General features: G+C 37.3%; 1 protein-coding gene across 1 annotated transcript in view; it reads right to left on the minus strand.

Annotated features, from left to right (window-relative positions):
- Window positions 1–564: 564 nt before the first annotated feature.
- Window positions 565–25,400, minus strand: part of LOC140519353 (liver carboxylesterase 1-like) — a 56,728-nt gene continuing 31,892 nt past the window's right edge. Inside the window, exons 6-14 of the mRNA XM_072632266.1 lie at window positions 23,842–23,946; window positions 23,412–23,516; window positions 21,970–22,008; window positions 17,906–18,046; window positions 10,676–10,756; window positions 9,465–9,612; window positions 4,317–4,448; window positions 1,172–1,244; window positions 565–1,026 (exon numbers count right to left, since the gene is read on the minus strand). Coding sequence (XP_072488367.1) covers window positions 852–1,026; window positions 1,172–1,244; window positions 4,317–4,448; window positions 9,465–9,612; window positions 10,676–10,756; window positions 17,906–18,046; window positions 21,970–22,008; window positions 23,412–23,516; window positions 23,842–23,946 — 999 coding nt within the window. The 3' untranslated portion in view covers window positions 565–851. The remainder of the gene's footprint in view (window positions 1,027–1,171; window positions 1,245–4,316; window positions 4,449–9,464; window positions 9,613–10,675; window positions 10,757–17,905; window positions 18,047–21,969; window positions 22,009–23,411; window positions 23,517–23,841; window positions 23,947–25,400) is intronic.

Genomic DNA, 25,400 nt, shown 5'->3' on the forward strand with positions numbered 1-25,400 from the left:
AGGACGTGTCATTCTATTCCCTTATGCCTCTACTCATCACCTTTGATACTTTTCAAACCAAAATACCCTTCCCTGGCTACCATCCCCCTTTATTTTTGTGATATTAACATGTAAATATTTTTAGGGCACCTATGATCAGATATGTTCACATCTGTTATCAGTCAGGTATGGCTTTACTTTTGTACTTTTATCCCCAGTGCTTGGCTTATAGGAAGCACTTAATAAATGCCTTCTAATTATTTCATTCATCTAGATCTATACATTAAATTGTAAACCCAAACCTCTAAGGTATGTAGCAAAGACCATGATTAGAACCTGGACATAGAGGTAGCTAGATGACACAGTGGATAAAGCATGGGCCCTGGAGTCAGGAGGACTGAGTTCAAATCTGACTTCAGACACTTGATACTTACTAGCTGTGTGACCCTTGCCAAGTAATTTAACCCCAATTGCTTCACTAAAGGGAAAAAAAAGGACCTGGGCATGAAGGATAATAGTTTTATTTCAGGGAAGAACATATTCATCTAATTCCCAAGACCAAAACATTGACACATATAGCGAGAATTCCAAGTAAAATAGATTTTATTTAGTACAATCCACAACCAGCCTCATACACTAAAAACATTCAGAAGAGAAAGTAATCTTAGGCTACTGATGGCCCCCATTTCTTAAGTTGTATCTCCATCCCTTCATCAGGCTGATCTATGGCTGTTTCTGTTTTTGTTTTCTCCCTCCACCACCATTCTGAGAAGCTCTCTAACCACCAAGCGTCCTTGCCAAGTAAAACCCCAAACCTTTTCCATCAAGGTCTGCTGAGGCTTCCTTACAATCTGATAGCAGATCTCCCCAGATCAAAGCTCAACGTGTTCTCTCTTCACCCCAGCTGGCTTTGACATGAGTTCAGTCCAAAATTTTACTTCTTTCTCCTTCAGCTTTTTGGCTGCTTTGGGGGTGATGTCAATTTCAAGGTAGCCTTCATTCTGATTATAGGCAGGCCAATTTGGCAGTCCTTCCCCATTAGGGTTTCTGAAAATAAAGTAATCAATATTTTAAAAATAAAAATAAACATTGAATTCGCAGTAGTGGTTAAAAAGAAAAAAAGGAGAGGGAGAAACCTACTAAACATGCTGAAGCAAAGACCCTTGTAGTACCCTTGTGTTACCACTCTTACCCATTCTTAGCAAAGTTGGCCCAGTATTTCATCACAGTTCTGCTAAGTTTCTTCTCTTCCTCTGGTGAGCCTCCTGAAAATGAGAATTGAAGATATTAGAATGTGACTAGAATACTTTTAGTCATAAAATTGTGAGGTATATCCTCAGTGCCCATCTCATTCTCCTTTTACACCTGTCTCCACTTGTGAGCTCTCCCATGAGTCCTGCACTTTGCAATGTTACAATGGTGTGTCCTCCCCAGGTGATGCTCTGACTCAGTACCTCATTATTTCTTTACCTTTATTTGCTAATCCTGCCAGGATTTTACTTTCCTTTACTCTAGAGGTAATTTTAAGAAATAATCAAACAGTACCTAATAAGTGCCAGTTCATGGGTGTATATATTTATAGAGAAGGCACTGACTACAAAGGAGTTAAATTCTGATGGTAGAATTTCAGGCATAAACAATAGCTTAGTAGAAGAGAGATTTTGGAAAGTATAATGAATACTAAATAAATAGTATTTAGTATCATAAAATTTTACTTATAGAAACCATTTAGCCCCTTCACCTGCAGTCAAAGAGCTACACTTGAAGACCTAAAGAGGCACATGGTGACCTTGAGACCTGGTCTAGAACCATCCTTTATTTTACAGATAGGGAAGCTAAGGACTATGTGACTTGTCCAAAGTCATCTAGGTAATAAGTGACAAAGCTTAGATTTGACTTCTTTCTAGGTCTGACTCCAAATCCAATTCTCTTATATTATCCCATTTTCAGCTTGGCATCTAAAGGCTAGGAATTCATTGTATTAAACATTCCACCTTAAAGCATTTGTTGGGAGTGACAATTAAAATGTCAATGTGGTTTGCATTCAGATTTTCTTTCAGAGTGGGAAATATGGAGAAATTCTCAGGAAGCCAAATAAAGATGGCCAGAACTGACTGTGCTTGAAAGGGAAATGGGCATCAAGTGCACAGACCAGGAATGGGAAATCTGTGCCCTTCGGGCCACATGTGGCCTTCTAGATACTTAATAAACTGTTTTGTTCTATAAAATTTGGATTCAGTCAAAAGGCTACACTTAAGGATCTAGAAGGCCACAGATTCCCCACACCTGGGATCGACCAAAACACCTAGATGGAAGGATTGCTGTTACATGGCCATCATATATATTAACCTTGAGCACATTGATTAGCATTTTAATTCTGTAGCACAGAGACTCATCTAAAGTACATGTTTCCCATGCTCATCTTACTATGAGGAACCTCTAAAGCAGGGCAGACCATCAGTAAAAGCTAGGTCCCAGAAGCAGAGCTATCTGAATGCTCCAGTGGCAGAATTTTTGTCTTTAACCCCGACTGCCTACTTCAGTGCCTGGAATATAACAGGTCCTCAATAAATGTTTGTTGATTGATCAATTGCTTATCATATTCTTCCTCTGAGAATGCTCTCCTAACCAGAATTGGAATTCAGATGGACTTCAGATAAAGGACACCTAGTCCAACCCATCCTCAAGAATCCCTTCTACAGCATTCCTAACAAGTGGTCATTCAGCTTTTGCTTTGCTGTTGTTGTAGTTGATGTTGTTTCAGTTGTGTCCAACTCTTTATGACCCTATTTGGGGTTTTCTTGGAAAACATACTAGAGTGGTTTGCCATTTCTTTCTCCAGCTCATTTTGCAAATGAGGTAACTGAGGCAAGTAGAGTTAAGTGACTTGTCCAGGGTCACACAGCTATTAAGTGTCTGGGGCTGGATTTGAATACAGGTCTTCCTTACTCCACAGCCAGTGCTCATCTATTGCACTACCTGGCTGCTCTCAGTGTTTGATCTCTTGAAACAAAAGAAGGACACGTTGACATATTTCTAATCATTAGGAAATCTTCCTTACAGCTAAAGTCTATCTCTCCACAGCTTCCATCCACAGCTCCTAAATTTACCCAAGCAGAGCAAGGTAAAGCTTTCTTCAAATACTTGAAAAAGCTGTCATATCCTGCAAAGTCTTTTCCTCTTCAGGTTAATTATCCTTGTTTCCTTCAACTATTCCTCATATGACAAAGTCTAAAGGCCCCTCACTCTCCTGATTCCTTTTCCCTGGTTGTTCTCCAGCTTGTCTATATCTTTCCAAAATATGGTACCAGGACCTGAGCACAATGAGCCAGATGCCATCAGAACAACAACACTACAGAAATACCATCATCTCACTTTTGCTATACACTATACTTCCCTTAATTTAGCCCCAAAAGCCATATAATTGTGGCAAGAAGAAATCCTTGTTCAGTGAGGACATATAAGGCTTAGGAGGGATTGCCTGGTGAGATGAGCTGTGGGTGGGGAATGGGGAGCCAAAAGACCTTCATTCTAGTTGTAGTTCTATCACTAAATTTAGAAAATGCATTTCTTTTCTCAGGGCCTGAATCCTTACCTGGAATTGGAATGGCTAATAACCACTCCCATTTAAGAAATACCACCTCCAAGAACAATGCAATCATTCTTTGTTTGTCATTTAAAGGCTTTCATTACTTAACCATTTCCTACCTTCCCAGTCTCCTTTATACTTAAATCTCCATCCCCGCTCCACCTTCTCCCCTGCTTTCCCTGTGATCTAGTGACACTGGTCTCCTTTCTGTTCCTTGTACAAGACCCTCAATCTCCCATCAGTGTATTTTCATTGACTGTACCCCCATAAATGAAGTTCTCACCCTCTTGATAACTGCCTTGGCTTCACTGGTTTCCTTGAAGTCTCAGCTAAAATTCCACCTTCTGAAAGAAGTCTTTCCTGGTCTTCCTTAGTTTTAGTGCCTTCTCTCTGAAATGATTATCTCTAATTTATCCTATCTATCATCTATCTATCTTATACATAATTATTTGGATATTGTATCCCCCATTAAACTATGAGCTTAAGAGCAAGGGGCTGTCTTTTACTGGACTTTGAATCCTCCCCTCTCCATGCACCCCTCAGGGTTTAGCATAGGGCACATACTAAGCACTTAATAAATTCATATTGACTTGACTTGGTCTTCTGCATCATAAGAGATGTTGTCAGCAAGTGGGATAATTGGTAAATTAAAAGGGTTAAGTAATTGTTTAAGTCAAATATTATTTTCCAAATAAGCAGAAAGTGATATTTTGACAATTTTTTTTTTTTTGTAGCAGAGATCAATCACCTCTCAAAAATGGAGCCCCAAAGACAGAGAGAATTTCATCTCCATGATCTGCCTTTACTGTCTCTGGTTTCAGGTTGGTTGAGAAACTAGGCCGATGTTGAAATTCATACATGTACGTGGGTGCACCTGATGCTGAAAGAAAGGAATAGAAAATTCAGTTTATCAAGTTTTCTAAATTAGATGAACTTACATAGAAGGGAGTCCCTAGGGGCCTCTAGGGAAATAGGAAAGAATTTTGCTCTGAGTTGTTATGTTACATTAATTAATAGGGGACCTTAGGTTCTAGGTACATAAGAGACTCAGAAGAGCTGATGGAGATATGCAATGGCTGGCATTGATAGCCATGTGCTTTCCCTAATGCTGAAGAGTGTCTTCAATTCAGTAAGAGATCTACAACCTTGACCTTAGTTGTGTAAAACATTAAGGGGTCATCTAGTCAAATCATCCCTCATCTCCATCAGATGGTTCCTTACTCCCAGGCACATGGTAACATTATTCTACACTGAGATGAATTAAAAATCCACAGAAGTTCATAGCTGAAAGAAACCTCAGTAACTTTCTAGCCCAGCCCATACCTGAAAACAGAATCCCACAACAGCCTAACCAATTTTCTTCTTTACCTTTTTATAAAAAATGGTTATATAGTACTGAGATTAATCATTCCTTTAATAACAAGAGTTCACTTGTGCATCCATCTGGTCCTGGGAATTTTTTCTTAGAAAGATCATTGATGGCTAGTGCAATTTATTTCTTTTCTTTTAAGGGCTGGGTTATTTAAATATTCTATTTCCTCTTCCATTAATCTGACCTATGTGTGTGTGTATGTACACATATGTACACATATGTATATATGTAATGTATGTGTGCATACACTCATAAATGTATGTATATATACATATATGTGCATGTGTGATTATATATGTGTGCAAAATTCATATATGTGTGTACATGCAAATATACACATATACACATATTTTGTTTACACACACAGGTATGTATATATCTGTGCGTGTGTTTACAAAATATTCATCCATTTCATCTCCATGTCAGTTTTACTAGCATATAATTGGGCAATTGACTCCTAATAACTGCTTTAATTTCATCTCCATTGGTGTAGTCACCCTTTTTGTTAGACAGCAGTAATTTGTTTTTATTCTTCTTTAAAAAATAAAACTTATCAGTCTATTGATTGTATTTTTTCTTTAGCAAAACCAACTTCTAGTTTTATTTACTAGGTCATTTTTTCTACTTTAAATTTTAATCTCTTATTTTCAGGATTTCTATTTTGGTGTTTAATTGGGAAGTTTTAATTTATTCTCTTCCTAATTTTTTTAGTTTCATTCATTGATCTGCTCTTCCTTTGTTGATGTACTTTTTTAGAGACATACATTTTCCCTTAATTACTTCTGTGGCTGCATCACAAAAATTGTGGGATTTTTTGTCATTGATGTAAACCTCTTTTCTGAAATTACTGATTGTTTCCATGATTTGGTCTTTGATCACTCATTCTTTAGTAATAGATTATTTGAATTTTTTAGCAATTTTTTCATCTATTAATTTTTTTTCATCTATTCTTCCATGGCCTTTAATTAAAAGCAATTTTTATTGTATTATGGCCTGAAAAGGGTCCATTCAATTTTTCTGCTTTTCTGCATTTGGTTGTGAAATTTTTGTGCCCTAATACATAGTCACTTTTTTTGCAATGATACCATGTACAAGTGACAAAAAAGTATATTGCTTTCTATTCCCATTCAGTTTTCTCCAGAGTTTTATAATATCGAATTTTTCTAAGATTTTATTCATCCTCTTGATTTTTTTTTTTTGTTATTTCTCTTATGACTACATTTTTCTGGTCCTGAGAGGGAAAATTTGAGGTTGTCTACTCTTATAGTTTTATTGTTTATTTCCTTTTATAAAATATTTTTTTTGTGTGTGTGAAAAATTAGGATGCTATGTGATTTGGTATATATATGTTTAGCACTGATGTTACTTCATTATCTATAGGTCTTTTGGCAAGGTATAGTTTCCCTCCTTATTCCTTTTAGTTAGGTTTAGTTTTGCTTTTGCTTTGTCTCAGATCATGATTCCTACACATTCCTTTTTATTTTTACTTTAGCTGAAGCAGAACTGATTCTGCTAAAGCTAATTATTTTAATTCTGTATTTGTCTTTCTGTTTTAGGTGTGTTTCTTGTAAATAACATATTGTTGGATTCTGGTTTCTAATCCATTTTGTTATCTATTTCCATTTTATGGGTGAGTTCATCCCATTCACATTCACAGTTATGATTGCTAAGTATGCATTTCTTTCTATCTTATTTTCTTCTGTTTATCCTTATATTTCTTTTTATCCTGTCTCATTTTGTTTCTGACCACTGTCTTCTTTTATCTGCTCTCCCTCTTATTACTTCTCTTTTCTCTTATTACCTCCCTCTCCTATTTCTCTGTTGGGTAAGATAAATTTGTATTACCATATGGATACACACACACATATACACATACATGCATATACACACATAATTACGTAATTTTGTGTGTATATGGATATATGTATGTATGTGTGTATGTACCTACACATATGTGTGTTTATTTATGTATATGTATACATTCATATATCTATGTATATATATACATGTATATATGGCTGAATGTATGTGCATGTGTGTTTGTGTGTACACAAACACACATGCACATACACATATATATGTATATAATTCCCTTTTTTCAACCAATTTAGATGTGAGTGAGGTTCAAGTAATGGCTGCCACCTCCTACCATCTTCACTTTCAGTGTAAAAGCTCTTCCTTGTGCAAGTCTTTTAAGTGAGACCTTTTTATTGTCATTCTTCCTATCGATCTTCCTTTCACTAGGGAATCTATCCTTCGCTTCTATACCTTTTATTTTTTACAACATCCCAATGCAATCTATTCTGTCCTGCATGCTCTTTCTATGTAGAATCCTTTTAACTGCTCTAATAATAATAAAATTCTTAGAAGATACATAAATCACCTTCCTATATGGAAAGGTACACAGTTTAACCTTCCTGATTCCCTAATGATTTCTCTTTCATGTTTACCTTTACGTGCTTCTCTTGAGTCTTATATTTGACTTTCAAATTGTCTATTCCACTCTGATCTTTTCATCAGGAATCCTTGAAAGTCATCTGTTTCATTAAATATCCATTTCTACATAAAGAATTATGCTCAGTTTTACTGGGTAAGTTATCCTTGGTTGTAATCTCAACTCTTTTGCCTTCCAGATATCATATTCTAAATCCTCTGCACCTTTAGTATGGTAACTGCTAAATATTATGTGATCCTGAGCATGACTTTGCAGTCTTTGAATGTTTTCTTTCTTGCTAGTTGAAACACTTTTATTTAATCTGGAAACTCTGGAATTTGGTTATCATTTTCTGGAGAGTTTTCATTTTTGTATCTCTTTCATGTCATGATTGGTGGGTTTTTTTTTCAATTTCTATTTTACCCTCTTGTTTTAGCATGTCAGGGAATTTTTTTCCTTGATTATTTCTTGAAATATGATGTCTGAGGTCTCTCTTTAATCATAACTTTCAGGTAGTTCAATAATTCTTAAATTATCTCTCTTCAATCAATTTTCATGTTCAGTTCTTTTTCCAAAGAGATTTTTCTCCTTTCCTTCCATTTGTCATTCTTTTTGACTTTTAAAAAAAATGTTTCTTGATATTTCATGGAGTTATTAACTTCTCCTTGTACAATTCTAAGTTTTAAGGAATTACTTTATTCAGTGAGATCTTATACCTCTTTTTCCACTTGGCCAATTCTGCTTTTTAAGTATGTATTTTCTTGATTGAATTTTCATAGCTCTTTTCTTCACTTCTTAATTCTATTTTTTAAAGATATCATTGTCTTTAGGTTATTTTTGTGCCTCTTTTACCAAGTTGTTAATTATTTTTTTTTTGTAATTTCTTCTTTTGTTTTCATTTCTTAATCATTTTGTTCTACCATGTTAATTAGATTTTGATTTTTTTAGTTTTTCCAGATAATCTTGTGGTGCTTGTGTCCAATTTACATTTTTTCCTCTGCAGCTTTGATTGTAGCTACTCTGATTTCATTGTGTCTTCTAAATTCATGTCTTGATCTTACTTGCCATATTAGTAACTCTTTATGGTCAAGTTCTTTGTGGTTGTTGGCTGCTACTTTTTCCATGATATTTCTCAATTTGGAATTGAATATTAATGTTGGACTCTAGGCATGGCTATAGGGGGAGGCTCTGTTTCAAGTTTCATGCTTTCTCACACTGCTGTTACCAGAGCTATGGTACTAGAGAATTTTGGGAGTTTTTGGTACTTCTAAGGTGGCATGATCTGGGGAGAGGTGTGGTAACTGCCCTCTTGGTCTGCACCCTAGTTCTTGCCCAGGAAGGGCCCTTGATCCCTGGGGATTGCAATCAATACTGATCCTCAGGGCCACTCTTTCCTTGGGACCAGAAATGATACTGTTTGTCAGGGTCATTGACCTCTTGGGGCCCCCAATCCCTCAGCTAAACATGCTCCTCTCTGCCCTTGAATCCTGGCTAAGAAGTGGGTATATGCAATGAAGTTGCCAAGCAACATCTGGTCCTGCATCTAGTCCTAGCCCAGAGGTACTCTGTAATCTTTTACCATTTATCAGGTCCCTTACCATCTCTGACTTAGGAGCTCCCAAAGCTGCTGCTGCTTCTGTCTCCACTAACTATCCTAACTACTAGTGTTTCATTCACATGGCCTCCAGGGCAACTTCCTTCCCCATGTCACAGATCTCTCTTTCCAACCTCTTATATTGTCTTGGCCTGGAAGAGTGTCTCACACTGAACTTTTTTGGCCCTTTCACTCTAGAATTTAATTTAAGGTGCTATTTCTAAGTTGGAGGGGAATGTTGAGAGAGCTCTGCTGAGTGCTTTTCTACTCTTTCATCTTGATTCTCTGCCTCTGGAAGTCTTGATGCTTTTTTTTTAAATTGTTGTTGTTGTTGTTGTTTTTTTTTTTGTTTTGTTTTTTTTTACTAAAAAAGCAGTTTCCTACTTATTCTGTCTCTGGGGAGAATTTGGACTACCATACTGAGTATTCATCCTTGCCTAATTACTGAGATGAATAAGGTTGATGTACTACCACTTGCTGTTATTCAAGAACTCACCCGCATGAAAACGAGCCACCCTCACAGATGGAATTCCAAACATCAAGTCTCCTAACAAGTTCATAAACAGGTCTTTCCGTTTGATAGGATCATTTGTCATTCCAAGATATTCCTTAGTTAAACTGGGAGTAAGGTTTTTGGGGATTTTCTAAAATGATAAACAAAGAAGTAAAGAAGGAGAAATAACTGACTTTTCAGTCATTCATTCGTTAACTAGTATGCATCACATAAGATTGTACCAACTGATACTTGTTCTCAATAACATCATTACATCATAAGTCACCTGTACTATCAAGTTATGATACCTTGCTATAGCATAATTTAGCCAATGGCTGTTTATAATACTGTCACCAAACTAAATGTCTTTTGAAATATTGTTTCACCTAATATTACGCTTTTGTAGAAACATTTATAAAATTTAGTTGAGACAACCCTATTCTTAGAAACATTTATAAATTTTAGGTGAGACAATCCTATTCTGAGATAACCCTTAAGTGATAAGTCTCTGTGTTATCAATGTTAGAAGGTATAAAGGTGAATAAGACAAAATTCCTTTCCTTAAAGGGATTACAGTCAAACACATAAGATGACAAGTACATAAGAAAGATATGAACAATGTGAAATGGGGCTCCTTCAGAAAAGGCTCAGGGTACTTGCATCTTAGAGGGAAAAAAGGATTAAAGAAGGCTTCATTAATTCACTGCATTCAGTCTTTTACTGCCCTCTAACCTACAGTGAGGAAAATCATGTTACAGTTCTCTAGTTCTTAACCAAAGGCGAGAAATACAAAGTAAAGAGAAAAATTCTGTCTCTTTGAGTGATTTTTCTTTTTCTGCCTTAGAATAGGAGGCACCAGAATACATTGAAAGCATTTAGGATTAAGAGTCATAACACCTTGATTTAAAACTTGACTATATATATATATATATATATATATATATATATATGTATGTATATACACACACACACACATACAAATACACACACATACATATGTATATGTTTATACAGAAAACCTTAGGGAAATCAATTCCCTCCTCTAGGTCTCCGAATCTCCTCTCTATTAAATAAACACATTGAAGCAGATGGTGGCTAATGCCCCTTAAATAGTTAGATTCTATGTTTTAAGATTCTATAACCTTTCTAGCTCTGGCATTCCAAGGTCTAAGTTCTCTCCCAGCCCCAACATTATAGAATTTTACATGTCTTACAACAAGTGGGTAGGAGCTCCATAATACTGCTGCTGCTGTTTCTTGGTCTGGTATGCCTTCTGAGAAAGGGAACTCCATTATCTGCAAAAAATAGTCATTTCACACAAAAAATAGTGGTTAATATATGAAATAAAGCAGGCTTTCTGAAACAAACAAGGAAAGTGCTCATTTCATTTTGGTTCATATTGAGTTAATCAGTGTATTTACATGACTTTATTTGCTAGGAAACATTTAAAATGGAACTCAGGAAAATGTTTTTTTTTTTTTTTTAAGTTTGAAAACAACAAATGCCCCACTTGTACACAGCCAATAGGCATATCCATTTATATGAAGATATTTATGCTGCCCAAATAATCAGAAAATATGAGGCTTCTAATTTACTGATCATCAGGGTTTACTTAGGAAATTAGGTAAGGGGGGAAATTGAACCTGCAGTCTTTTTAGCAATGCCTCTAGAAGTCTCCAACATGCAGGTTGTGATTCCTGATATTCTGACATTAGAGAGTTTCCTTTAGATTATAAGACTGTTCACTAGTAGAATGTAAATGATGTTAAGAAATTTAATGGAATGAACCAATTACTTCTGTTAGCAGTCATTTAAATTTGGGAGGATAAATTCATTAAAGGATTTAGAACTGGGAGTAACCTTTAAGATCTTCTAGTTCAATGACCTCTTTTCAAATTATGTATATACTCCAGTTTAGACTTAAAGGAGATTGAAAGTCGTTAGGAGCAGAAACACTGAAAAGTGAAGGGAAGGACTTTCAGGTATAAAGGTAACATTTTACACCTTCGATAAGATGGGAGGTGAAGATAAGATGTGAAGAAACCATCAAGATGATGAATTTTCCCTGGGAGTACAGAATACTTCAAAAGCTCTTTTTCCAGCCTTTCATCTACCTGAGATCTAACAAGACTAAAGGGAGTATAATGTGGCTGATCATAAGTAAAAGCAGACCTCTTTACCCAGAGAAGCTATCTTTGAATCAGAGAATATGATCAACCAGAAATGAGAACACCTCTCTACCTCATGCCTGAAGGTCACAAACCTAAGAGCCAAAGCTCTAAAAGAATCAAAGGGGAGAGACTTCTACCAATTCTAGGCTAAGGGTTATGGCCCTTGTTGAAAAGAGCACTGTGACATTTCAGCTGAGAATAGTGTTGTAACAGAGCCTAAGATTGTTGAAGATTGCGAATGTCCACCAAAAAGCAAGCCCAGAAAATACGGAAGATAGAATACACAAAGCAGAACCAAATTCTGGGAAGAGTACAGTGACCTAGGGATTTGCCTTACCCAGACAGGTAACAAAATAAAGCCTATGTACAAAAACAACACAGTGCTTGGGGAGGGCACTAACCCCTGGGGAAATGAGGAAAGGCATATTGAAGTATGTGGTATTTGAGCTGAGTCTTTAAGGAAACTGGGGTCCTAAGAGACGGAAATGGATGCAATGAAATATAATGCAAGGAAAGTACCATTTTGGCTTGAGTGCAGAGTGTGGAGAGAATAGTAGGTAGTTAACCTGAAGAGATATGTTGAGCCAGAGAATGAAAGATATTAAATACTATAGGAGTTTATATTCTATCTTAAAGGCATTGCGAAGTCATTGAAACTTATCAAAGGATGAAATGACATGGTTAGGTTTGCACTTTACAAATATCAATTTGGCAGTTTTGAGGAAGGTAAATTAAAGAAGGGAAAAGCCTGGATACAGGGAGACCAATGAGGAGGTTATTACATTAGTGTCTAGGCCAAACCTGAGTAACTTTGCAGTAGGTAGGGCCCAAATTAAAACAGGCTAAACTTTTTTCAGGCCACAGATAGGTTTTGATCAGCTAACTTTCCAATAAAAGTATAATTAATGATTAAACTATTTTGCAAATGAACCATATTTTTAAAAAGGGAAATTTCAATTAATATCAATTAATTACACTTATTGCTTAAGATTTTTATTTATCATGAAATAGCTTTTCTCAGACTAGAGACAGACTGACAATGATTGGTTGTCATGGGTCATGTGACAAACAGGAGAGAGTGCACAGTGGCAACCCACCCACCAAGTTACATGATGGACACAATATTGACTAGGAGAAGGTTGTTTAAAAAGGGCATGGACAAAGGACTTGTTACATCTTTACTTTTTTTGCATCTTCTATATTTTTCATGGTATGCCTGAAATCCTTCATCAAGTTGCAAGTGGTATGTGGCCCATATGTTATGCAGGCCTGGACTGGCAATAGGTAATGATGTCTTTGATTACGGTGGGTTTTTATGAGTAAGGAGAGCTACGTTTGGGAGAACTGTTGGAAAGGCAGAATGCTAAAGGAATGTTATCCTTCCTCTGGATATCTCTGAAAGGAGAATCTGACCAAACTTTGGAGGTGTGGAATCCAGTGGGTGACAGACTTTGACAGATTCGGAGCCCAGGTTAGACTGGAAGGTCCACAGGAAGGATCTGTTCCGTGGGGGTGAGCCCCCAGTGCACAGCGAAGCGCGGTCAGCGCAGCAGGGAAGAAGGGACCTGAGAAGCCCGAGAGTGGTGGGCGAAACCAGCAGAGCAGGAGACAAGCCAAACCAAGCCGGTGAGAGCCACTGAGCGGCAGATATCAGTGCAGCAGCCCTTGAAACCTTCAGCCTGAAGACTAAACTTCGGTAAGTCACCTACTTGAACTTCCGGGAGCCAGGATGGCAGAGTGATCAGTAAATGCTCTCTCCTCTCCCCTGATGACCATGAAAGAACCATAAAATATTTCCCCAGAAAAATCCTGGATCAGCGGGAACAGCAGAAGGGGGCAAATAGTCTCATAACACCAGAGGCTAGGAAAAGAGCAAAGGGGGGGATTCTTCCTACTGTGGCAGAGGCGATCCGGAAGGACAGAGGACCCAGGGCAGAGAAAATTCGCACTGAGACCCAGGCAAGCCTCAGCGCTTGGGAGAGGAGCCCCAGGACGGGTGGGAACACGCATTAGCATCTAGGCGTGCCCCAGTCCTTCAGGGGAAAAGGGAAGACAATAGGGAAGCTGGGATCACCATCCCCTGACCTTGCCTTTGCCTCAGGTCAGCTGAGGAGATATCCTGTGACCAGACCACCCCTCCCACACACCTAATTTGTTTTGGGAAACAAAAAACAAAAACCTGCTTTTAGCTTCTACACACATCAGCTCAACACAAAGTTCTGTACCTTCTGACTGAAAGAACCAGAAGCTACAAAACTCAGCCAACATCATGAATCGGAAAAAGCAGACGAAAAGTGAAAAAACCATAGAATCTTTCTATGGGGATAAGGACCAAAACACAAACACCAAAGAGGTCAGAGCTGAGACTGTACTTCCATCTGAAACTTCAGAAGGGACTATGAATTTCTTGCAAGCACAACTAGATTACCTGGAACAGCTGAAGAAGGAAATAGAAAAAAACTGGCCAATGATTTTAAAATTATAAAAAAAGAATTCACTGATGAGAACATCGCTTTGAAAAGGAAAATTGAACAAATGGAAAAGGAAATTCAAAAATTAACTGGAGAAAATAATTCCCTAAAAGGAAGAGTTAATCAAATGGAAAAGGAAACCCAAAACCTAATTGGGAAAATTGATCAAATGGAAAAGGAAACCCAAAACCTAACTGAGAATATTGGTCGAATGGAAAAAGAAGTACAAAAATTAAATGGAGAAAATAGCTCCTTAAAGGGAAAAACTGGTCAGATGGAAAAGGAGATGCAAAAGTTAACTGAAGAAAACAATACGATGAAGATTAGAATTGGGCAAGTAGAAACCAATGACTCAATGAGGCAACAAGAATCAGTCAAACAAAATCTAAAGAATGAAAAGATAGAAGAAAATGTAAAATATTTAATTGGAAAAACAACTGACCTGGAAAATAGATCCAGGAGAGAAAATTTAAGAATTATTGGCCTGCCAGAAACCCATGATGAAGAAAAGAGTCTGGACAATATCTTCCAGGAAATCATCAAGGAAAACTGCCCAGAAGTACTAGACTCAGAGGGCAAAATAGTCATCGAAAGAATCCACCGTTCCCCTCCCGAAAGGGATCCCAAACTCAAAACCCCAAGAAATATTGTTGCCAAATTCCAGAGCTATCAAGTGAAGGAGAAAATACTACAAGCAGCCAGAAAGAAACAATTCAAATATCAAGGACATACAGTCAGGATCACACAGGACCTTGCAGCTTCTACATTAAAAGATCGAAAGAATTGGAACCCAATATTCCGTAAGGCAAAGGAGTTGGGACTTCAACCAAGGATCAACTACCCAGCAAAGTTCAGCATAACATTTCAGGCAAGGAGAAAGTCATTCAACGTAATAAGGGATTTCCAGAGCTTCCTGACCAAAACACCAGAACTCAATAGACAATTTGATCTTCAAATGCAGGTCTCCAGAGAATCATAAAAAGGTAAATAGGGGGGAAAAAACAAAAACAAAATCTTGCTACTCAATTAGGGCAAAGTGTTTACCTCCCTATAAGGGAAAATGATACCTGTTAATCTTGAGAACTGTGCAGCTATTATGATAAAAGGGATATATGTAGAGGGAACGGGTATAAAGTAAATGATGTCATGTCAAAAATATGATTTAAGTATGAGAAGGGACTGTAATAGGAGGTGCGAAAAGGAGGAAGCAGAAAATGGCGAATTACATCACAGGAAGTAGTACAAAACTATAGTAGAGGGAAGGAGGGGAGGGAGATGAGCATTGTTTGAGAGGTACTCTCATCTGATTTGTTTAAAGGAGGGAACAATAATTTTAAGTAGATAATCCTAACTAACTCTATAGGTAGTAGGAGGAGAAGGGGGAAGAAAGGGGACGGTGGCTATAAGGGAGGGAAGAAGCAATAAGAGTAAAGGGGAGTAAAAGGGAGGGGGGCTAAAAGAAGGAGGGGAAGGCTGCAGGAGGAGGGGGAGAAAAGTGAATACTATTGAGGAGGGGAAGGGAGACGGGAGAGCTAAAAGCACAAATGGTGGGAAAGAGGATGGAGGGAAATACACAGATTGTAATCATAACTGTGAATGTGAATGGAATGAACTCTCCCATAAAATGGAGACAGATAGCAACAATATGCTGCTTACAAGAAACACATTTGAAATGGGGGGATACACATAGGATAAAGATCAAAGGATGGAGCAGAATATATTGTGCTTCAGCTCATGTAAGAAAGGCAGGAGTAGCAATCCTAATCTCAGACAAAGCAAAAGCAGAAATAGATCTAATCAAAAGGGATAAGGATGGAAACTATATCCTGCTAAAAGGCACCATAGACAATGAAGCAATATCATTACTAAACATGTATGCTCCAAGTGGTATAGCATCCAGATTCTTAGAGGAGAGGTTGGGGGAGTTGAACGAAGAAATTGATAGCAAAACTATACTAGTGGGGGACCTCAACCTCCCCCTCTCTGAACTCGATAAATCCAACCTCAAAATAAACAAGAAAGAGGTTAAGGAGGTAAATAAAACTCTGGATAAGGTAGATATGATAGATCTTTGGAGAAAATTAAATGGGAATAGAAAGGAATATATCTTTTTCTCAGCGGTACATGGAACATTTACAAAAATTGACCATGTACTAGGACATAAAAATGTCACAATCCAGTGCAGAAAGGTAGAGATAATCAATGCATCCTTTTCAGATCATAATGCATTAAAAATTACATGTAATAAAAGGCCATGGATAGATAAACCAAAAATCAATTGGAAACTAAATAATCTAATTCTAAAGAAGGGTTGGGTTAAAGAAGAAATCATAGAAACAATCAACAATTTCATTCAAGAGAATGACAATAGTGAGACAACATACTAAATCTTATAGGATACTGCAAAAACAGTTATTAAGGGAAGTTTTATATCTTTGAATGCTTACATAAATAAAATAGAGAAAGAGGAGATCAATGACTTAGGCTTGCAGTTGAAAAAGCTAGAAAAAGAACAAATTGAAAATCCCCAAGTAAATACCAAATTAGAAATACTGAAAACCAAAGGAGAGATTAATAAAATTGAAATTAAGAAAACTATTGAATTAATAAATAAAACCAATAGTTGGTTTTATGAAAAAACTAATATAATTGATAAACCTTTGGTCAATCTGATTAAAAAAAAAAGGAATGTTATCCTTATCCGTTGAATAAGGGAAGTAAGAGTGAAAAGTCAAGGATGACCCTTAGGTTTTTGATTTATGGGATTGGAAGAATGGTAGTTCTTTCATCAGTAATAGAGGATGAGTGGTTTTAAGGGATAATATACAGGTCTGTTTTGGATATGTTGGATTTCATATGTTTATTGGACATTTAGATGCAGATGGAAATGGACCAGTTGAAGATGTTGGACTGGAGCTCAGGAGAGAGGTGAGAGATGGCTATGTGGACTCAGGAGATATTTGTAGAGAAATTTTAGTTAAATCCATGGGAACTCATAGGGTTGCCAAGAGTATTGAAGGAAAAGAAGGAAAAACAAAGACTAAGTACTAGCATATACTGTTACACTAGGGCAGGTGATGGATAATCAATCAGTGAATACAAATAAGAAAGAGCAGTTCAACAGGCAGTTCAATGTCACACACACACACAAACACATGTGCTTGAGTACACAAACACACATACACACACATGAAATGGGATGAGGGGAGATATCCTGAAGAATAGAGGAATTAGTGGTGTCCTATTTTATAGAAAGGTAAAAAAAAATAAGTTCCCTTTTGGTTCCACCTCTGAAATACTCTTACCTTTCCCAACTCTTAAAAGGAAGTGAATGGAAAAGACAATGAGGTCATTGGATAACTGATTGTCTGTTTTGGGGGCAGGGCTCAGTGGAAGAGATGGTATGACAGAAAACAGGAAAAGATCCAGGTTTTAATTCTAGCTATGGCACTAACTCACCATGTCACTCTGGGCCTCAGTTTTACCATGTGTAAAATAAGAGATATAGATTACAAGGTTTCGAAAGTTTCTTTCAGATTTAGTTTTCTATTTTATGGATGAGAGTGCCAAATAGCAGGTCTACATTTACAATTTTACTGCTCTCTAGAGCAGCTACTGACGAATGAAGTTTTCTGTTGGGGTGAGGGTGGAGGTGGAGATTGCATTTAGCTCAGAACCCAAAGCAGATTATCTCTAGATAAAGCAATAAACTGTAAATCAGTTTAACTACAAGGAAGCCATGGTCCTGTAGACTGCAGAAGGAGAATCATGAGACTTGAGAAAAAAAATGCAATGTTCTTACAGTTGGAATAATCCAGCCAAATTCATGATTATTGATTCCTATGATATAGGGAATGTGATTGAACTTCTTTTCAGCCAGGAGCTCTTCAGGACTTTTAGGAAAAAATACTCCATCAGTGACTCCATGTAGGAATGGAATTTTCTGGAAGATTAAAAAAAAAAAGTTAACATTCACTTTCCCCTAGTAGAAGGGAATAAAAATGCTGACTTATTATGGCTCTGAACTACAATACAAGGGGTACTATGTTCTTATTATCCAAGGGTAAGTTTAGCAAGGAAGAGGATGTACAGCTTTCTGCTGAGTCTCTGAAACACAAGGGCATTTGAGGGCTAGTGTAGTTATGGAGAACTGTTAGGAGGGTGAATTCTCCACTTTAAGAGTGAAGACATGGGGATAACTCTTAGGTTTTGAATTTACGAGATTGGAATAATGGTGGTTCTCTCATCAATAACAAAGGCTGTCTCTGACTCACAAATGCTCAGTTCATCAGTGAGCTAATTACTTTTGGTTATATCAACATCAATTGCTGCACAATGGCACATTTGAAAAAATTAAATTGAATTGTATTAAAATATATCTTTTTTTTCTAAATTTAACACCCCAAACAGAACATTTCCATACACAAAGTAGAATTTTTAAAAAGAATCATATGTCAAACTGTAAGCTTCTTCTACATACAACTTGCTTTAAAAAAAAATTTAACCCATTGCTTTCAAAGCTACCCTGTTTATCTGTTTCTCTCTGCACTTCCTCTTTGCATTTGACTCTCTTTTATTCTATTTCTTCTTTTTTTTTTTTGGCAATGCTATTGCCAGTTCACCTTTTCCCCCAAATAAAAAGGAAAAAAACGTCTTTATAAGAAACAAACAGGCAAGCAAAACAAATCTACATATTGGACATGTGAATAAAATAAATTCTTTATTCTGCACTTTGGTTCTTTTATATCTGATAAGAGGTTGTTACAATGTTTCATCATCATTCCTACACAGTAGTATTTTCATCATTGAGGAGAGGTCTTCACTCTTTCCAAATCAGTTCAGTTCAGGCTAGATAAGTTTATACAAGTCTCTTAAGATTTCTCCGAAACTCTTTCATAATGTCTCATGACAAAATAATATTTCACAATTTGTTCAGCCATACCCTAATTGATAGATACTCCTTAGTTTCCAGTTCTTTGTTTCCTCAGAAAGAGCTACTATAAATATTTTTCTATAAATGGGTTATTCTTTTTCTTTGATCTCTTTTTTTAAACATTTAATTTCAACAAGTACTTATTAAGCACGTATTATGTGCCAGACACTGTGCTAAGCTCTGAGAGTACATATAGAAACAGAAAGGCAGTCTTTTGTCTTCAAGGAGCTTGAATTCTAATAGAAGATGGCAACAAATACAAGGTGAGTGACAGGGAAGGGAAAGGGAGTGGAAATGAAGATTCTCAGAATAGAGGCATTGTAGCAAAAGTCTGAGAGAACAAGCACAATCTGGAAAGAAATTAAGACATGGTTGTCCTAGCCTGCTCCTTAAAATGGAAATTCTGTGAGGAACCTGTCAGAGGGAGAGGCCATGAAGGTGAAGAATATTTCCAGTGTGTGAAGTCCAGCAGTGATGGAGATACACTTCCAGAGTAAAGACGTTTTTGGAACAGGAGAGTCTGAGAATGTCAGGATTACAGCCTGGAAAAAGCATTCCTTTGGGGGTACAGGACTACTAGTAGTAACCCTGAGTAAGAAAACAGTAAGTACAAATTGGTGGCTTAGGGGGTAAAGTTCCAAACTGATTTACAAAATGGCTAGATCAATTGGAATTTTCACCAAAAATGTAGTAGAGTATCCATCTTTGCCCAACCTCTCCAATGATGTAATTTTCATTTTTTGTCATTTTTCCAGGCTGATAGATATAGGATAGATCCTCAGGTTTGTTTTAGCTTGCATGGCAGAAATAATATTTTTTAAAGATTAGGAAATAAAAACAAATCTCTTAGGGCTGGTTTGGCCATGCAGAATGATAATCATCATAGTGCTCAGTGTTTCTCAAATACAGGCTGTCTTTTCATCTTTCGAACATGAAATCAAGCCCTACCTCTCTCCAGAAAGTCTTTGCTGACTTTGTCTATACAGAGTACTGTTTCTTTTAAACTCATATAGCACTGCTTTGGATATGAACAGAACACTGAATTTGGAGCCAGCCCAAGATTCAAGTTCTGGCTCCAACACATCCTAGTCATGTGACTGTGAGCAAGTCACTTCTACTCTAAACCCAACCCTACTTTTCTTAATTATAAGACAGAGAGATACTTTCTACTGCCTACCTTATAGAACTGAGAGGTAAACAGTTAAAAACAAAAGAGGTCTGAATCAAATTAAAATGTAATTAGGAAATATTTAACAAAATAAGTAAAAATATAATAAAACATGGATGATGTTAATGGGATTATATATTTATAATTATTGTATATTATAAATAATTACATATGTAACATATAATAATACTATACCTGTATACATCTATTCCCATTAATATCATACAATCAATACTCAACTTTCACAGGTAATTTTCCAAGAAAATGATGTGAAAATCATAAACACTAATGTTGATATATTGAACCTATGGGAACTAGGGAGCTAGATTTCTGGGAACACCAAAAAGTGTAATTTTTTCCCCTGGAAAATGCTGAAAATACAATTCTTTATAATAAAATGTAAATTTTGATAAAATGCATTTTTTTAACACACTAACCATTAAGAAATCCTTAAAATGCAGCACACAAAATGAAATTTGGTAACATGAAAAACATTTTTTTTCTCATTAGTAATTTCCTAAAATTCTGTGGCTTTTTATGCTGACATCTCAATAAAAACAAAACAAAACATTGGTTTCAAAGAATATTAACTTTTCATGACACATGAGATCCATAGTACCATAAATGCTATACTATAAATATAATTTTTAGGACTAAAACATTTTCAAATCAAAGTCTTATCTTTCATTGTGTCAGAGAGTGTTGTGAGGCTGTGGTATTATATACTATACTACTGTGAACATCTCTACCTTGACTGCCCTCTGAAAACCAAGGGAGAGGTTGTTGGGACTTCAGTCACTGCTGTTGGAAGACAATGAGACTTCCAAGGTCTTAGCATCACCTTAGAGCCCAGTGTACTTGCATTACATTTTGAGGGCATAAGTGCCACACAAAACTCGAGTTTTAAAGGTAAACAATGAAAATATTCAATGAATGCATAGGAAGCTCTTTCCAATGGTAGTATGAACAAGACCAGTGAAATGCATAGTAGGATACCAGCCGCTCCACAGATCTATGCATATTATGCCCATCTTTTTTTTTTCTACTGCACACAGCTTTGAATGTGAAAATGAGGTTACTAAGAAAACCACACTGATACTTGAAGTCACAAAAGTTAAATAGGTTAATATTAATGATCGACTCTGTGTGTGTGTGTGCATGTGTGCGTGTGTATACGCATTATATAGTACAGAAGGCATTTCCTCCCCCAGAACTGCCCCATTTGAATAAAATCCTAAGTCTAGTTCGTTTCTGTATCTTTACTACCTCCAAACTTTTACTTGTGTTTACTAAATGAATTGTCGATAAATTGATAGGAAAAAGATTGGAGTCGCAAAAGAGACAATCACAGCTAATGGTTTTGCAAAAAGGCACTGAGTTAATACTTGGTCCAAAGCAAAGTGATTCTGTACCGGTTTTAAGTATTTACCTAACAAACCAGTGCGGGATTAAAAGGAAGCTGCTTGTCTGAAGCCTTGGCCTTATCTCTGAGAGCTACCTAAGCCCTGCTCAGTTGTTTCCATAGAGGCCACTGTGAAACTGACAAAGCTAACCACAACCTCCGGAAAGGGCACTTTTAGCCATGGCTAAGTTTGTGTGTTGGGTAGAAGGCAAGGTAAGAGAGGAAGATAGGCTGGTACTGGACGAATGAGGCTGAAATAATTCCATTCATACTGGGCTTCCTCCTATCTTTACTCAGCCCTTGAAGGAGCCAAGATTTAAAACCTATGACTAAGAAAACAAGGATTTTTTTTTTTTTTTTTACCTCCGAGGGGTCTCCCAGGAAATCCAGACCAAATAATCCCTGTGAATATTAACAAAAAGGGTAGGTGAGAGTAGTCACAGACAGAGAGCATCATGCTGCCTTTACATGCAGATCAGGTTCCTTCTCTCAGTGCTCCTATGGGATTAACTAAACTGTTTCTGTTCTCCACCTCTCACACTAGGAGCAAAATGAAGCTACAACAGTTATTGAGATAATAACAAAGACTCTCAGAACAAAGCTAGGAGTCACTATAGGAGGATCTGGAGCATCTATACCTTACTTATCTTTTCCTCACATCCTAGGCCTCTGAAGGAGAAAATAAGCCTATAAATAAGAGGTATCTTTCTTTTTTATGTTTTTTTTTTTTTGAGAACACCTAATCTGTCAGCAAATCTTCCCTGCCCTCCACCCATTCCACTTTCCAGGATAGAAGCTGGGGACACAAGAATGCATTGTTCATTTATATAACTCTGTAGTCAAGGTTACATTTACATTTGGTGGAAAAAGTGCCAATGGGCCCTTCTTCATTGCTGCACAAACCAGTTAGGGTAGATTCCTTCATTACTTAAGGAAATCTGACTAGGGCCTTGTTCTGCATCAGTAGAATTTAGATTCCCCAGAATCTCCTTTTTCGTTATTGTCTTTGAGCCCCCTCTCTTGACCCTTTCAAGAACAGCTCCTGGGGGCCACATGTAGGTCTAAAGAAAAATGTGTGTAGAGAGGACAGTGGAAATCAGAAGAGTGAAACTGGTAAACTAGCCCCTTACTGAAATATTCACAAAGCAAAGTCTTGTTGTTATATTCAAGTTATGTTCTAAGCCCTGAAAACCACTTTGGCTTCAATTTCCCAAACATGTCTTGGTTATTTGTTTGGGACTGGAGTCTGTCTAGTTAAATATTCTAAGAATGTATTTTACACTGCACATGTGGACATAGGATTAAACCTGAGTCCTATGACTTTAACTGAGTAGACCAGAGGAATCTCTGGGAGATGGGCCCATTTCGTGGAGAATTTAGGGGTTCAGGGCTCCCTTTCCTCAGGAATGGGGACAAGAGCTCAATCTCTCTTCAGAGCCAAAGCATATAAACACCACTGGCCTGGCCTTTGCTTCTCTGCAAAAACAGATTCTCAGGTATATCTGACAATGTGGTTGCCTTGAGTGGGTGGGGAATTCAAGAGCTCTTCTGGTCTAGCCCCTCAAGCAGGTGGTCAAGACATCAAGTATGAATGACTGAAAACCATTTCTCTGATCATGACTTATTTAAACAAGGTGAGTTGGAAGGTCTTTTATGGAAATATTTTTTTCTTAAAACATGACTATTTGTACTTCTACAAATGAGAATTTTACATTCATAGATGTTCATTTGTTCTGCCTGAGAGAACTGAAGAGTCTGAAGGGATCATGGACATTAGCAATGAATGAGAATCCAAGGTGACCTACCATTTTCAGACCTACATCCAGGAGTTGCTCCTCTGACTTCTGTCGCATACAGTGAACCAAGCTGGCTGAAGTGACTGCTTTACACCCAGAAAAGGTAGCAAGTTTCTGCAACAAGATATAACAGCAAAAGTTTATGCTATCACCCCATCCAGATAGGAAAGCTGTGCCTAAACCTATGTGTTCTTGGACCTGTGACAGTGCAGTATAAAGGAAGGAATAGTATATTAGGAGCTCAGAAGCTCTAAACTCAAGGGTTGGTTAAGTCCATGTTATTATCAATTGTCCCTGAAACCTTCAGCAGATTACTTTCCTTCTCTGAAAGTCAGATTTTATTTCTGTAAAATGAAGGGCTTTGGCTAGGTGACCTCAGAGGTCTAGATTCTATGACTCTATGAATGAAGTCAAGGGTTTGAAATAAAAAAAGGTCTACCTCAGTTGCTGCTGCAAGGCTGGAATTATACAAACAATCCATTATGGCAACTCCACTCTGAGAAATAGCTCGGTGGAAAAGGTTCTTGGTCAAAGGAGATAAAATCTACAAGGAGGAAAGAAAGGGAAAAAAAATACATTTCAAGAGCAAAGCCAGAGTTAGGATGAGGTGACAATGGCTCTGCCTTTGGATGCTGAAATTCACAGGACACTGATAACCCTAACATTCCTTTCCCTGCATTAAAAACAAAACAAGCAAACCAACAAACTCAACAACAACTAAATTTAATACTGTACAACAAGAATAATTCATTAAAATGAGAAGTTACCATTTGATGAACTATTTCCCCTAGCTACCTTATCTCAGGTGAGCTTTCATCTAACCTAGGACTATCCTGTTCCTGACTATACTGGAAATGGCTTTTGCAGCAACCTTGAAATATTCCCACGAATTTTCCCTACCCAGGTCCTTTTTTCTAAGGAAATCCTTCCTTTCTCAAACGAATTTTTCTTAAATAGTTGATTTGAGGAAATCCTAGGAAGAGGCTAAATGAGAGATTTCTTAGGAGTAGATCTACCACAACGATATTGAATAATAAAAATAAAGAACCACAAAATACAAAAATAAAAATCTTCAATGACAATAAGAGGGAAAATAAAGGTCCTCAACACAAATTCTTAGGGAAAACCTCCTGGAGACCAACTTATCAGCCTCTGAATTCTCCTAGAATCCTTGTTCCTAGATTTCCCTCATTTTACAACCTGTAAGGTAACCTAGGGTGGAGAACTGCCATACCCATGGCTGTGACAGTTTTAGTCAGTGACCTTGGAGTTCATCCACTGGGTAGTCTACCAAGAATATTCCTGATCCTAGGGCAGTAAAATTCCTTGCATTTTGGTTCTGTGCTCTCTCACAGCTAATGTCCTGGCCCTAATAGGCCCTTACTATAGTATAAGAAGAAACACAGAGGTAGCAGAGGAATGAGAAAGAAGTGAAGAGACCCAGTTACAAAGATTTTCTAAGCACTTTTTTCAGCATTGTCTTGGGGGTCCCTCTCTTGACCCTTTTGAGATCAGCTCCTGGGGACCACATGTAGGAATGAAGAAAGATATGTGTAGAGAGGGTAATGGAAACCAGAAGAGTAAAACTGGTAAAGTTTCCCTTCTGTGGTGCCCCAAAACTTCACTCTCTGAGGGAAAGAGAACTCATCCATCTCTAGTAGTCTGAGAGAACAGAGAATAGACAGTAAGGGCTAGGACTAAAGGAAGGAATAAAATGCGCACTCATTTTGGTATGAAAACCTATCTTACAATACAGGATAGTGGGGGAGAAGGGGATAAGCAGGATGGGGGGGATAATGGAAGGGAGGGCAGTGGGAGGAGGGAGCACTCTTGGGGAAGGATAGGATCAAAAGAGAGAGTAGAAGAAACGGGGGGCAGGATAGGATGGAGGGAAATATAGTTAGTCTTACACAACACGACTATTATGGAAGTCATTTGCAAAACTACACAGATGTGGTGTATGTTGAACTGTTTGCCTTCCGAAAGGGAATGGGTGGG

This window comes from Notamacropus eugenii, chromosome 1 (genome assembly GCF_028372415.1).
Source record: "Notamacropus eugenii isolate mMacEug1 chromosome 1, mMacEug1.pri_v2, whole genome shotgun sequence".
NCBI lineage: Eukaryota > Metazoa > Chordata > Mammalia > Diprotodontia > Macropodidae > Notamacropus > Notamacropus eugenii.